Consider the following 14,208-nt stretch of genomic DNA (forward strand, 5'->3'; position numbering starts at 1 on the left):
CCAAGCCCCAAGCCCGTGGTGTTCCGTCCTACCTCACCTCACCTTTAATCGGATAGGTACCTAGACGCTGGGCTTTCTCTTGCTGCGCACAAGGTACCGTTGCCTGCTGCCTTCGCCCCCCTCCCGCCAGGTCCCTACCTACTCCTACTCCGTACGTTAATTACTACGTATTCTTGCGCCTGTCAAACCCGGAGACAGCGAAGAAGCAGGAGAAGGGGAAAAAAGACAAGAGCCCTGTCCGTCTTTGAACAGATCAAACTCCTCATCCCGTTTCAGCTTCGCACCAACAACATCTTCGCATTCTCTCCTTCTCCAACAGCTTTGCCCCTTGCTGTCAACCAAAACCCAAAAACCCAAAAAAAACCCTTACTCCGTACCCGTCACGTCCTTCAGGGAAATCCAAAACTTAATCCCGTCACTTTCCTCTCCCTTTCTTTTGGCTTTCCTCCTTTGATCATTCGCGCCTGATTCCCTCTCGAATTTCCCGCCGACGGGGTCCTCCCTCGCTCTCCACTCGCTTTCGACACTACCGTTATCCCTTGACCACACGATTGAGACGAGACCACTCTGAGTCTCTTACTCCGGTTCCCCCCAAAAGAAGGACTTTCATTCGATCCGACTGTCCCTCTTACCGCCGCTGACGCCCGCCTTTGTGTGCCATCTCACACACCATCGCCCAACCCGACACACGACGTCTAGTACCTTCCGGCACGCAAACACGCACCCACCCAGCCTCCCTTCTCATCCGACGCTTTCCCACCACTTTTAAGCATCATCTCATCTCGACTCCTTCCGGGGAGTCGCCAATACCGTCGATCTGGCTACAAGGCTAGACTCCCGCCGTTCTTTGCTCGGCGGTGACCCGAACTTTGCCGGCTTCGACCAAGAACTCGCCGCCCGCCAGTACGCTCAACAGTATCAGCAACAATACCAGCAGCAATACAACCCCCCGCAAACTTCGAACAACCAAGGCTACGCTTTTCGTGAAGGTCTCGCTCCATCCACGATGAACGGATCGCGCCCCAGCAGCGGTGCCAGCGGCCCTCTCGGCTTCGGCTTCATGGGTGCAAAATGGCCCAGAATCTTTTTCCTCATCACCCTCGTCCAGGCTTTGCTTTGCCTGGGCTTTGAATGGTGAGTCGGCAATCCACCCTCACATTCGGAATGGATTGGTGCTAACAGCGATACAGTTATGTCTTCTGGAAATTCCAGACTGGTTTAACCGACCAGGACCCTCACCAAAACACAGATACCACCGATGCTACCGACTCGCCGAGAAGGACAATCCCGACATTTCTGACGCTCTTCATCTTTGGATTCTTGTACGAATTGGTCATCGTCTGGGATGCGCTACGGGCAAAGAACACCATTCAGGTTATCGGAGTGTGCATCGCCAATCTCGCTTTACTCGTCTACACTGCCATCCAGGTCGAGCAGATTGAGGAGGCTGTGCAGCAGCTGAAGGACAATAATGCCCTCCGGGACCCGACCGACGACATGTGGGCTGACGTCAAGCCTTACCTGGTCGCAAGCCCCTGCGTCTTGGCTTTTGGAACCATCACCATGGCCTTGACTGCCTGGAAGCTCTACCAAGTCTTTGCTTGGGACATTCTGAAGACTATAGGAGCCGACTACAGAATGAAGAAGCGTTTCCTCCACTACCAGGTACGTCACCGGAATCGCTTCCCTTGGCTTCGACATAGCTAACATGACATCTAGATTTATATCGCACTCCTGAAGTTCGATTTCTTCTTTTTCCTCGGTTTCACGGTTCAGTTCTTGGTTATCGTTAACGCCCGCACCGACGCCGAATTTGGATTGACCATTGCTGCGATTCCCATTACCATCGCCATTTTGCTTTTGGCCGCATGGTTCACCAGAATCGAGAATAAGGTCGGCATGGCGACTGTTCTCGTCCTCTACTTTGGCGGCTTGAGCTACTTCATCTTCAAGCTCGTCCGCATCTACCAACCACACACGGCCGAGCAGTACATGCCAGTGCGCAAGTCACTCACTGCTTTCACCGTCATCACCATTCTCCTCATCATCTGCACCATCGCCAACTGCGTAGTCTGCATGCGCAACTTTGGAGCCGGCCTGAAGACCCACCTGCGCAAGCCATCACGCGATCTCGAGAAGAGCCAGGACCTCAACTCGATCAACCTCCAGGATGTCAAGCCGCAAATTGCAAGCAGAATGACGATCGATTAAAGAAGGGGTGGAGCTGGCTTGACCCGACGAGGCAATGCACGATCAAAGAGATACCGCTCGATTGTACAAAGAAATGACTTAACGAAACAACGCCGCCTTTCTTATTCCAACAAAAAAACCCACTACGGGATCGTAGGCGGACGGAACGGTGGACACGCGGGGCCGGGCGCGTGTCGGACTGATTGAGATTCCCCATCATCGGCTGTTTTTTTTTCTTCACTTTTTTCTTGACTTTCTCGTGTGATACACACACTGTATGGCGTTGACGATGCTTGATCTCTCTCCACCCAGCGAGGATGAAGAAGACTAGCCCTACATGGCGGAGTTATGGATCTATTTCTACGTAAAGAGTCGCACCGGCGGCGGGATCCCGTCTGGGATATGACGATGGTTCCGGGAGCAGTCGAAAGGCTCCAACTTCCCATACGTATCTACGTCGCCTCGGGGCCACCGGGGGCAGCGAGATGCAATAAAATACCTTTCCTTAGTGTAACTTAGCGTTAGCATGAGGTAATTCAAATACCATGACGAAAGCCATTGTTCCATCCAAGAAAGACTGTTCGAATCCTACTCTCTGAGGCTTATTCCGACCTCATTCCAACTTTCACCAGGCCGATTCCGGCCCAGTCACTGCCGTCCTTGACTTTACGGCATTCGTCGAAGCATGCGAATGAAACACCAATACCACAAGAGCTGGTCACATTATTGACATGCGTTTGTATTACGCTCGCTCTATCCTACCTACTCAAAACAGTAGCCCGAATCGCTGTACCAAATAAGATTGCATCCGAAACCTAACGCCACCCAAAACGAAAGATTGGAGTGACCTGCCCCGCCGTTATTGATGAAAGCTTTACCCGTCGAACGTCAACCCTCAACGCCTGTCGTCCCGGTACCGGACATACTCATCTCGCCTAAAAAACAAGTGGCAACGTAGGCCATTGTGTCTTGCATGTCTTCCGCCATGGAGAGACCAGTGCGTTGATGAGATGTTTGTAATGTTCACACCTATCCTCCAACTCGAAGCCCAATTCGTCCTACAACTTAATCTCTCGAGCATCTTTGATGTGGCCCTCGTTGGGGCAATATGGACACTTGAAGCGGGAGCCCTTGGTCAGGCGCTGGAGTGACTCTTTGCAGATGACGTGGCCGCAGGGCAGCATCATTGGCGGATTTTGCTCTGTTGTTTGCTCTTTGCTCACGGGGCAGACGAAAATGGGGTGGTAGATCATGCTACGAGGTAGCGGCGTTTCGAATGCGAGTTCGCTTTCCGTCGTCCATTCCGTACGCTTGGCTTTTACGTATGTTGTGTACTTTATGAGTTGAGGCAGCGCGATGGCGCCGGCGGTAGCAGCGACATAGAGTGGTGATTCGGCGGAGAGGCCGAGAAGAGAACAGAACTCGCGCGTGAAGGATAGGGCGACGTCGTCAAAAGCGGCAGATGTCTCGAAGATGTTGGCATATGGCGACTGGCCAATATTGGATGCGTAGACCATGGCGCAAGATAGCTGCTGGATCTCCTTGATATGGCGGGTTTGGAAGCGGCCAAAGTGTCTTTGTGCGTAGGCCAGGGCACCTATCCGGCCGTTGCGCTCGTCATCGGGAAGACCGTTTACTTCGGGACCCTTGAAGAGCCAGACGAACTGGAGTTTGCTGAGCTCGAACTCCAGGTTGGAACCCCGGGCTTCGAGCTCGTCGCTGTTGAGGCGCGCCCACTCTATGGCTGGAACGAGGTTCCTATTCTTGAGCTCGTTGAGGATCTTGTACATGCTCGCAAACTTATCCTGCAGCTCCTGAGACTGAAGAGAGTGTATGTCTGCATCGAGGGCAGGGTTGTTGGCGGAAAGTGGTGGGGGTCGCTCGTGGGCTTCGCGGAGGAAAGTCGAGGCCACGCTGAATTGGCCTTCGCGGAGCATGTGCATCGCTACGGCGCGGTTGATTAAGGAGGGATACGCGGCCATGGCATCGTAGTCTGTCGAGAGTGGTCGGAGGGGGAATGACTAAAGAAACGGGTGTAAGTCGAGGCTCGTTCTGTGACGGGAGATGCTTCTTTGGATGCATACCTTATCAAGGGCCTTGCCATATGTTTTCTGGGCTTTTGAGACCTCTTTCAGGTCATTGTTTATTGCATCAAACCCCGCGGTAACGGGGTTCTGTAGCTTGGCCATCGTCAGGCCTGCTCGGTGCGGATCTGGGGTGCGGTATCATTGTGAGCACACGACCTGTGGCGGCACCATGGAGCGGGGCAAGTGACATACCATTGGCAACTTGCTCCCTCGCCTGGATGAGGAGTTCGAGGAGTTTGTCGGTGTCTTTGACGGCTGAGTTAAGTGTCGCTCTGCGGAAGCGCGAGAGCTCCGCCTGGAGGGTGACCATGGGGTTTTGTTCTGCCATAGTGGTGGCTGGATGCGGGAGGAGAGGAGGGTATATCCGTATGTCGTGATAAGTGAGCGAATGTATGGTATGTTTGCTTGCGTGTAGCTCGAGATTCGGGAGATTATGACGAGAAGATCATGACTACATGCTCCCCACAAAAGCTCGGCTTGGTGATGGGAGGGCTGCTCTTACTGTTTGTCGGAAGGGGGTTCACGGCGCAGGTTTGGTGGTCCGATGGTCTTGCTTTGGAGGTTGATGGATGAGGTTGAGGTAGGCACAGACCGACCTGTCCATCACCGATAATGGAAGCTAAGGTTCCTCGGCTGGCGGGTTCACTGATAAAGCGTCAGGCGGGCAACCCGCACCTATCTTGCGCCTTGGGGTACCTAGGAACCTCCATTCCAGTACGCTGTGCCTGCTGTAGCCGCTGTCAGTGTAACAGTGTCCCGGTCTTGTATTACTGGATCGACCTACCGGCGAAACAGCGGCCCGGGAATTCGAGCGATGGTTTAGCGAGGGGAGGCCTGAAAGCATGGGGAGGCAGGGGGGATTAGCCCGGCAGATCTGGGTCATTACAGACGTGGGGATGGGGAATGTTAGCGTCTGCCGCAGTACCGCTCGATTTCGTGCTACCCTTCTTTCAGTACTGGTCGTACAGCTCCTGGCCCAATCAACCAACGCAAAACCACGACAGCGACGGTAGGACATTGCGTCACATGCCGACCAGCCCTCCGAACAGAAAGAAAGGCACAACCTAAACGATCGAAGCGGGAGAACATTCGAAGCGCCAACGAAGCAACCCGACAAATACGCCCCCTTCTAGTCACATGCAGAGCATCCGCTGAACATTTCTTTGATTGCGCAGAAAACCCCCCTTTAGGCGAGCGATTACGACGACTATGACTTCTTCGTCTTGGAGATAGTCGCAGGCGCCTCCAAAAGTCTCGTCGATGCACCGAGTTTCACCGCCGCACTCCTGCAAATGGAGATGTCATTCCGCTTTCCCTTTCCCGTCAACGACCCGCGAATGCATCGCGAGGAGGAACTAACGCTGGCGAGAGTCGCTTCTCAGCGAGGTACCAATGGACCTTCTCCCCTGGGCACGCCCTTACCGCTCGAAGCGCGAAAGGAGGCCTCTACCGAACCCGCGACACCGTCCCCCTTACCGACGACGAAGAGGAAATGGGTGTTCGCGGATCCTGTAGCCTTTAGGTGAGCTCTCTCGTTCCCGGCTCCGAGATGAGACCGCGTGCTGACAGTCTCCAAGATATCTAGAGAGCGATCCAGCGGTCACGGTCCTCGAGCGACGAGGAATCTTGCAGGGATACGAGCTATACTTGGTCGAACAATGGGCATGTTCACGAAAATCGCCCACGCTGGTCATTGTCACGTACACGGGTGATCCGAAGCATCAGGTCGTTGTTGGGGTGCTGGCCGTCCCTGCGGACGAGACCGTATGGTCCGACCGCTTGCGATTCTACTTCAAGGCCATCCATCAGTACCATGCCCGCCCAAAGGAAACGCCGTTGGGCGACGTGATGGTTACGAATCTCAGCAGCTTCCCCTCAGCTCTGACAGTTATACCCGTACCCGAGGGCGATATCCGCACCCATCGTCAGGCCTTCATCGTCAACGAGAACCTCAAGCGACTGGGATGCTCTGGCCGATCTGGCATGAATCTTTCAGACCCCACACCTGCAACCCAGGCCAAATTTTACCAGCTGTACAGGACAAGTGAGAAGGTCCCCTTTACCCAGTCGGCAGTGGAGCTTGTCAAATTGTGCCAAGTCTCTCTCTTCATGTTTGGGAAACTGGACATGGAATACATTGATGGCTTACTTTGCGACAAGACTGAAGAGTCTATCGGAAACTGGTGGACAGAGATTGGCGCCGAGTGTTACAACGTTGAGCCTACAGACGGTATCCTGGGTCCGACGACAACGGCAGCCCTGCTTGGACTGCTGATGGGCGCCAGAAATCGACTGCACTACTATGGTGCACCTGTGTCCAAGGACGTCTTTGACATTGAAAGCACGAAAAGGGGCATCGGGTACTTCCAGAAGGCGTACAAGCTTGAGCGGACGAGACGGCTGGATCGTCCGACAATTCTCAAGCTTCATTCTGTCACGGCAAAAGCTGCTGCCGGCGAAGGCTGGGGTGTGCAGAAGGCGGTCAAGTCCACCGTCGCCGAAATTGGCGGGAAAAGGGGCGAGCTTGTCATCGGCATGGTCGGCGGGAAAGACAAGGCCGGCATAGCTGATATCGAGACGGTAGACATTGACAAGTTCATTGCCCTGGCGTACGGCGAGCGCGCAAAGTGGCTCTGGTACGGCAAGCCCAGGAGGGCAGTGCCGGAACTACAAGAGAAGCCGACAGACGTGGCGCAGCCGCTTTTCGGAAAGGATGAGGTTGCACCGCCGTCTAGCAAGCGAACACAGTCATTGCCGCTGGAAGAAGAGCTTCAGAGACAAAAGGAAGAATCTCCTGGTGTTTACTCAACCCCGGCGCCAGCCTCAGCTGTTAGTGTGGTTGAAGGATCGGGAGAGAAAGACGCGCTTAGGAAGACAGTCTTCAAATCGGTTGCTGGCAGAGTCAGTGATGCCAAATCTGGCCTCGGGCGCATAAAAGATGTTGTTGGTACCGGCCTGAGAGGTCACGCGAGTCGTCCCAGTAGAGACGATTTTGGTGAAAATGGCTACAATAGCGCTCCCGGCATCTCGGCTTTGGCGCAGTCCTCGGCAACGTTGTCGTCTCCGGTCATGGTTGGTAGGGCCTTCACGTGGAAGAACAAGCCGGAGGAGTACCTGAATGCCTTTAAGAAAGAGGCAGAAGCTGCCCAGGATTTGAGGGAATCGTCACAGGAGCTTGAGAAGGTTCCCATGATTGCCAAGCCTACGCGCGAGGGGTCAGACCCAAGCTCGACACATGTCGAGGCGGAGAAATTCTCTACACCCCCTAATGGCCCAGTCAAGGACGAACCTGATCGGATACAAACATCGGTGGCAGGTTCTGTGGTTGATGAAGCCGATCTCCAAGGTCCTTTTGAAGCAGAACGAACCAGTAACACAGCCGTCAGCTTCCTCCAGCGGCGGCATAGTGTCGCTGTCTCCAGACTCAGGTATAAGCATCCCTTGAATGAAGCCCGCTGGCCTCGGCGGCTGTCATTTGGAGATGCCGAAGAAGCGGTTCTCAGATGGGAGGAAATCACCGAACTCTACGATGACAAGCACTTCTCTACCGCCGATGCGCTGCAGCAGCAAGCCAGCCTGGCCGAGTTCGCCCGAAGCTTGTACGATTCCATCGCCACCATCAAGCGCGAGGTCAACCCCTGGGTTGAGTCAAAGGTCAAGGCCGTAGACGCCCTCGACGAGCACTACGGCCGCGAGCAAGAGGACTTGCAAAACCTCTACTACCAGCTCAGCGAGGCCTACCACCGCGTCAAGCAGAGCTCGACGGAGCTCATCGCCGAAGAGCGCGCGCACATCACGGAGGCCATTAAGGAGGTCGAGGTCCTCGTGGCACGACTTGAGTACGAAATCAACGGGCTCGTGAGCAAGGTGGACGACGTTGAGGACGGTGTCAGGCTGTTTGAGAGACAGGTCGAGGACGTGGAGAAGCGCGCCGAGGAGCTCAAGGCGACGCTCGAGACGGAGAGCTGGGCGCACTGGTTCGTGCGGACGCTGACGGGTATCGGTACAGGGCCGAATATTACGAGGGGCTCGTGAGGCGAACAACTAGATCTTTTGCAAGAAGAAGGACAAGGACAAGAAGAGATGGTGGTCTTTGGGCTGCATAGCGTGGTTCGTTTTTCATTTTGGTTCGCATCGGGGAAAATACCCAGCAAGGACTTTTTTTATGGCATCATTATATTGCGGGATATCTATCAGATGCTGTATACTTAGGCGCAGGATGACATATAATCGCCGGTTCGAGGTTCACTGTGCTACTAGGGAAATATCAATAATGTCTCGGTCACGTGCGTGTTGTGAAGGTTGACGTGCTTCCCTCTGGGGGGGTTAAAATGCTGTGAAATTGTGTCCCATGATTAAGTTATGCATGCCAAACAGCCGAACACGATGCGCAGCTGGTCCCTGAGCCAATACAGGGGCCAATACTGGATGGTACGGCCAGGAGCTTCGAGGGTGAAAGCCACGTGGGAACGAACCAACGTTCTTCGCCCGGATCTGTGACGCCCGTGTTGGTGAGGGAAAACCAAAAGGGGGGGGTGGGGGGGTGGTCTTTCCAAAGGAGCTTCTCGAATTTGACTACTGAGGGCAACTCTTGCGTCTTGTTAGACTTGTTCCTCTTGCCGGCAATTGTGTGATATTCCATAATCTGTGAGGTCTTTCAGTTGGGATCTTGTTGCTCTTACGCATGCCTTTTGTCCTTCTGACATCTCGTTGCCTACGTTATCCTAAAAGTTTCCAATCGTCGACGTTCTGTGTCGCTTTCCCCGTTTCACTTTGGTCTGTTGCTGTTGTTGTAGCAGGCTGACATCGAGGAAGAACGAGAAGTCCATAGATAGGAGGCGGGCTATGATGTCGTTAAGGGTGTCAGGAATACAGATCTTATGCAACTGGGGATTATGACAACTTATCAAGTTAGGCTCTAGATATGAATACTCTATGACTATCAAAGATTGAAGATATGAGAAATGTCCCTGATTTCAGATTCCACAGAAACCATCATGTAGGAAATGGATAACATCGCTTCCAGGGCGATAAAGAGACTAACACATTCTCGTCCTCATCGTCTTCTCTCACAGCCCATAGTATGCCCACTGCAGCTCGTCATAGAGCTGTGTGATGACACGGGGTGGTGGACATGCCAGTCACTGCTGGAATTGGCATCATGAAACGATACTAAACGGCGATAATGCTCGCCAGGCATCCATGTATATCCTGTAACGAATATTCAGGATCTAGAAGGAAGTAGAAAGAGACGACACCGAATAGTAACATCCTACTTAACGTTGGGATGCTCGAGTGAATGCCCAACCCCTGAAAAGCTTTGTGATTTCTCTGCTCACTCAGGTTGTTTGAAGTACGCCACTGCGGCTCTCATTATCGCGACCGCGTGGAACACTCACTGGCTCCCTTCAGAAATCATTTACTACGAAATTCAAATAACTACCAACACACAGGTAGTCCTATAAGTCGTCGACTGACGGCTGGTCCCCAGCCTAGGTAGAAGAGCATGTAAGTCGAGCGTGCTCGTATCTTGGATGCTCGACGAAACGAGGTTAACGGAAGCTGCCATCGTCATCAAATAGACAGAACTGGACTGAGGACGCAGGGTTGGTAGGATAAAATCTTTGCCTACTGTCTTACCTAAGCGATAGCTGTGACCTTCATTGTCTTCCTTGATGATGTGATGTACTCACGCCCCAATACATAAGTCCCTGCGGTGAAAAAAGGCTTCAGTATATCTTCATTATATCAGATACGCATCGTCTACTTCATCTCTATTTTGTCTAGCCATGTAATGCTCTCCCGCCAATTGAACCCCCCTTTTCATTTCCAGACCCCTCAAGACCTCCAATCCCAAACCTCCAGCCCAACACCGCCGACAGCAACCTTGCCATCCCCAATAATCTCAATATCGCCGGCATCCGCGACGCCGCTATACTCGTCCGCCAACAATGTAATCTCCTCCACGCCCTCGCGCCATCCGAGCCGCCACATCTTCACCCGCTGGTCATTACTGACCGTCACAAAGTCTATCCGGCCTCCTCGTTCTCCGAGGACCGTGAGACCGTTGATGGCCGCCGCGTGCGCTTTCCTGACACCGGCTCTCGTCCAGTTCTCGAAACCGCCGTCATTCATGTTGTCAGCGTCGCTGCTGCTGCTGCTGCTGCTGCTGCTGTCTGAAACGAGTGTGACGATGCCCAGCGCGTTGTCGTCGCCGCCAGTAAGGACCACAACCCTGTCATCGGTGGTGAAGTGCACGTCCAGAGCCTTGATACTACTCTGGTGAATCCGCTCCGTGTGCCGCAGAACGTACTCAGACCCCTGAGACCGCCAGACGGCAAGACACCCGTCCGTCGCGGCTGTAATGACATCAAACACGCCCTCCCGGACCCGGAGATGCCGCGCTTGCGTCAGGCAGGCGCCGGTGTACTGGCCCTGGAAGAGTAACTCGAAGCCTAGGCCGGGTGTATACCGGTAGGTCTTGACAAACGAGTTGGAAAAGGCCATGGTGACGGCAACATTGCCGTTCTTCTCATTATCGAGCGCCACGACGTCAAAGCTCGTGATGCGGAGGTCCCCGTCCTCGCTCTTATCCGCAAACACGGCCTCGCGCATCAATCCCAACCCCCGATCGCCGAGATCACACGCCCGCCAGACCATAAACTCCTCGTTTCCGCTGCAGCTAAAGAGCAGGTCCTCGCCGAGCCACTTGAGGGACTGTAACCCTGCGGTATGGACCTTGACGACCTTTACGCAGCGCAGCCCCCGGTTCTCATCAGGCGAGGAAGTAGCTCCGGCAGCCGTGGTATATTCCCAGATGCGAATCGAAGTGTCCTCAGAGCCGGTGGCGATGTAGCGACGACGACGCCCAGAGTGCCCAGAGTACGCGATGGCGCGGACCTCGCGGCCGTGTGACCCGCGCTTGAGGGTGCGGTGGTGGGTTGCGGCGACGGAGGGGCTGTGCTTGGTGAAGACTCCCAAGGTCGCAGCTTTGTTGAAGACGAAGCGCATACCATGGACTCGGTCCTTGTTACTATCACTATCAGTGTTTTTGTCGTGGTGGCTTTGTCGGGTGTAAGCAAAAGCACGGTGCGCGCCGCCGCAGTCGACGCGGAGAATCTCCTCGTGCCGCGTCTCGTTCCACACGATGAAGTTCTTACTGCGGAAGCCGCAGAGAATCAGATCGCCGTTGTCAGACAGCCACGCATCTTCGAGGTTCGGCACCGCTGCGGGCGCGGTCTCGTGGCGCAGTTGGATCGCGGAGTCGGAGGTCTCGTAGACGCGGTAGTTTCCGTCGCGGCTGGTCGTGATGATGTGAGATGCCGCCGCACCAGAGGTAGAAGACGTGGGTAAGACGTTGATGGATGTGATTGCATCGCCGGAGCGGCGGTCCGGTGCCGGGAACGGGATGAGCTGCTGCTCATCCTCTACGCGGCGAAACACGGACACGTAGCCGTGGCGCGAGCCGAGGACGAGGAGATCGTTGATCTGGCAGGCGGCCGTGACGACGAACCTGCTGTCGAGCTCGGGGACGGGCACCATGGAAGTGACGGCTGCGGCGTCGAGGTCGAGCGTGAGGATTTGCATGGCGTCTCCGCTGCCTAGCATGGTGACGAGGAACTCGAGCTTCTTGTCCGATGCCCCGCCGTCCTCTGCCGGAGATTTTCTCAGGGGAAATATGTCTGCTACTTTCCCGGGTACCGTGCCGACTTGCTGGATGGTCGAGTCGCGATGGAGTAGAATCTTCTTGTTGGCCGTGCCGATCAGAGCCAGGCCCGGCGCCGGGCTCTTCAAGCTCGTGCAGGCATTCAGGGCGCGCAACGTCTCGCCGTCGGTCCCGATCTGCGCCCACGTGAGTTCCGGTCCAAAAGAGCCGACGAGGAGGCGGCCGGTGGTGCTCGTCGCGACAATGGTGTCCTCGTAGACGAATGCGAAACGCTGAAAGGCCTCTTTTGTTTCCAAGGGGATCGCGTGGTCGGGGCTTCGCGGCGCCAGCTTGCTGACCACGTCCCGCATCACCAAAGTCTGCAGTTCGCTTGGCAGTTCTTGCAGCTTGGAGGCCGTCGTGCTGATATCGCTACCGCTGCCGGTGCCGGTGCCGCCAGCCGCCCGCGAACGGTCCGAGAAGAGATTGATTTTACTATCCGCGCCTCCCGTGGCGATCAGAACCCGCCCGTCAGCCTCCTCCGTGACGGCGGTAGCCCAGATGTGTTTCCCGTCGTGGCGGGCATACGTCTCCTTGTACGTGATGCTCGCAGCGATGATCGGCGCCTCGCAGCCCTCGACCGTGGCGGCCGACTTTGCAGCTCTCCGCCGCCACGCCTCGAGGTCGACGTCCAGAGACCAGGCCTGCAGCGTGGAGTCCTCGCCAAAGGAGTACACCGTCACGGGACGGCCCCGCGCCAGCTCGTCGACGCCTCCGAGCGGGAACCTGACGTGCCAGATGCGCGAAATGTGGCCCATGACCATGGTCAGGGGCGCGCTGGAGGCGACCTGCGTTGTCGTGAGATCTGTGGCAGCAGCAGCAGCAGCAGCAGGGGCAGACGAAGAAGAAGAACCTCCGAAACCCGTCTCCCTAGCCTCGCCAAAGGCGTCATACTGCAAACGCGGCGAGCCAGGTCTCTCGGTGATATCCCAGATGCGAATCGTCCGGTCGTCACTACAACTGGCGAGCAGTCTCGCCGTGCACCCTCCGCCGAGGTCGATCTCGCGCGAGATATCGACGCCAAAGATGGATCCCTCGTGGCCCGTGAAGACGAAGAGAGCCTCGCACCAAGGCTTCATGCTCGCCGCGTCCTCTCCAGAGGCAGTTGCGGCGCCGTCGCTACTGGAGAAGTGGCATTTCCAGACAATAATCTCGCCAAAGACCGTGCCGCCGGCCACGAGCACAGAGGTCTCTGATAGCCACGTCAGGTTAGCCGAGTACAGGATCGGCCGGGACGGCGACACAATACGACCAAACGAAATCGTCTTCCCATCAGCTGCCACGGAAAACTCGAGAACTTCGTTGTGCGCCGTAATGAGCACGCCGCGGTCCGGGTCCTCGGGGCAGATGACGCCGTCGTAGATCCAGTCCGGCGCCTTGGCCTCGATAATCTCTACCGGTGTCGCCGCCACCACGGCCTCATCCTCACCACCACTACCGAGGATGAGCTCTTCGATGACGGCAGCAGAGACGACGGTCACGGCTTGGTTCCCCCAGAGCAGCACGTGCCGCCGCTCACCATGCCCGGCAGCGGCAGCAGCGACGTGAATGCCGTGGATGGGTTGGGCGTGGAAAATCCCGAGCTGGCACCGCAGCCGGCCCTCGCCGTCGTACACCTTCAGCTCCGTGTCCTCGCCGGCGAGCAAGTACGTCTCGCCATCCCTGGCGTTGAAGAAGCTGAGGCCGGTGACGGGGGTGAAGTAGTGATCCCTCTGCAGGGGTCCGGCTACGAATTGCTGTTTCCGTTCGTTAGCTTGTAGTACATATTTCCTCACTTCCCCTTCTTTCCTTTTGATACGGGAATACTATTTTAAGAGTCTAGGGGGCATGGATTACTAACTGCATGGTGACGGTTCATGAGGAGAAAGAGCGGGCAGCCGTTCAGAAACCGGCCTGCCCAAGTCGGGTAATATCTGACTCTCTGTGTGTCTTCACTTGGCTAAGGAGAAAAAAAAAGTCTCACTAGAGGGGTTGTCCTAGCGTTTAGAAATAGCGAGAGGTCTGAAGCGGTTACGTTTCTTGTGAAAGGTGGTTGCCTAAGGTCCCAGGAGCATGATGCCAGTCTTTTGCGGCTGAGCTGAGCTGGGCTGGTTGCATTAACGGTCCTTCCTCCGGTCAGCACTTGATGGTGGTTAGGATGTAATGTGGTGGATCGAGTCATCGTCCACCCCTCTGCTGATTTTGGCGGAGTTTTTTTTTTTTTTTTTTTTTCACTCTGGTGGTCTT

General features: G+C 55.4%; 4 protein-coding genes across 4 annotated transcripts; 2 read left to right on the top strand and 2 right to left on the bottom strand.

Moving 5' to 3' along the window:
* Nucleotides 1-1,006: 1,006 nt before the first annotated feature.
* BDZ83DRAFT_564392 (uncharacterized protein) lies at nt 1,007-2,211 on the top strand (the record flags this gene model as incomplete). The annotated part of the gene is made up of 3 exons (XM_060503637.1): nt 1,007-1,134; nt 1,191-1,665; nt 1,720-2,211. The coding sequence occupies 3 exons, from the start codon at nt 1,007-1,009 to the stop codon at nt 2,209-2,211; spliced, it is 1,095 nt and encodes a 364-aa protein (XP_060371785.1).
* A 606-nt stretch (nt 2,212-2,817) lies between these two features.
* BDZ83DRAFT_2418 (CTLH/CRA C-terminal to lish motif domain-containing protein) lies at nt 2,818-4,747 on the bottom strand. The gene is made up of 3 exons (XM_060501873.1): nt 4,470-4,747; nt 4,275-4,402; nt 2,818-4,211 (listed from the first exon to the last, which is right to left on the bottom strand). The coding sequence occupies exons 1-3, from the start codon at nt 4,603-4,605 to the stop codon at nt 3,249-3,251; spliced, it is 1,227 nt and encodes a 408-aa protein (XP_060371786.1). The 5' UTR covers nt 4,606-4,747; the 3' UTR covers nt 2,818-3,248.
* Nucleotides 4,748-5,575: 828 nt separating this feature from the next.
* On the top strand, nt 5,576-8,312 carry BDZ83DRAFT_746153 (uncharacterized protein; the record flags this gene model as incomplete). The annotated part of the gene is made up of 2 exons (XM_060513216.1): nt 5,576-5,799; nt 5,855-8,312. 2 exons carry the CDS (start codon nt 5,576-5,578, stop codon nt 8,310-8,312), a joined length of 2,682 nt encoding a protein of 893 aa, XP_060371787.1.
* A 1,656-nt stretch (nt 8,313-9,968) lies between these two features.
* BDZ83DRAFT_686990 (WD domain-containing protein) lies at nt 9,969-14,160 on the bottom strand. The gene is made up of 2 exons (XM_060511275.1): nt 13,823-14,160; nt 9,969-13,718 (listed from the first exon to the last, which is right to left on the bottom strand). The coding sequence occupies exons 1-2, from the start codon at nt 13,838-13,840 to the stop codon at nt 10,116-10,118; spliced, it is 3,621 nt and encodes a 1,206-aa protein (XP_060371788.1). The 5' UTR covers nt 13,841-14,160; the 3' UTR covers nt 9,969-10,115.
* Between the last annotated feature and the right edge of the window lie 48 nt (nt 14,161-14,208).

Source organism: Colletotrichum acutatum, assembly GCF_030867785.1.
Source record: "Colletotrichum acutatum strain CBS 112980 chromosome Unknown BDZ83scaffold_1, whole genome shotgun sequence".
NCBI lineage: Eukaryota > Fungi > Ascomycota > Sordariomycetes > Glomerellales > Glomerellaceae > Colletotrichum > Colletotrichum acutatum.

Excerpts from the sequence above, each read along its gene's own strand:
- BDZ83DRAFT_2418 (XM_060501873.1), bottom strand. The coding sequence starts at position 4,605 with ATGGCAGAACAAAACCCCATGGTCACCCTCCAGGCGGAGCTCTCGCGC. Across the intron at positions 4,403-4,469 it reads GAGGGAGCAAGTTGCCAATG|ATCCGCACCGAGCAGGCCTG; the intron begins GTATGTCACTTG and ends ACCGCACCCCAG. Across the intron at positions 4,212-4,274 it reads ATGGCAAGGCCCTTGATAAG|TCATTCCCCCTCCGACCACT; the intron begins GTATGCATCCAA and ends CCGTTTCTTTAG.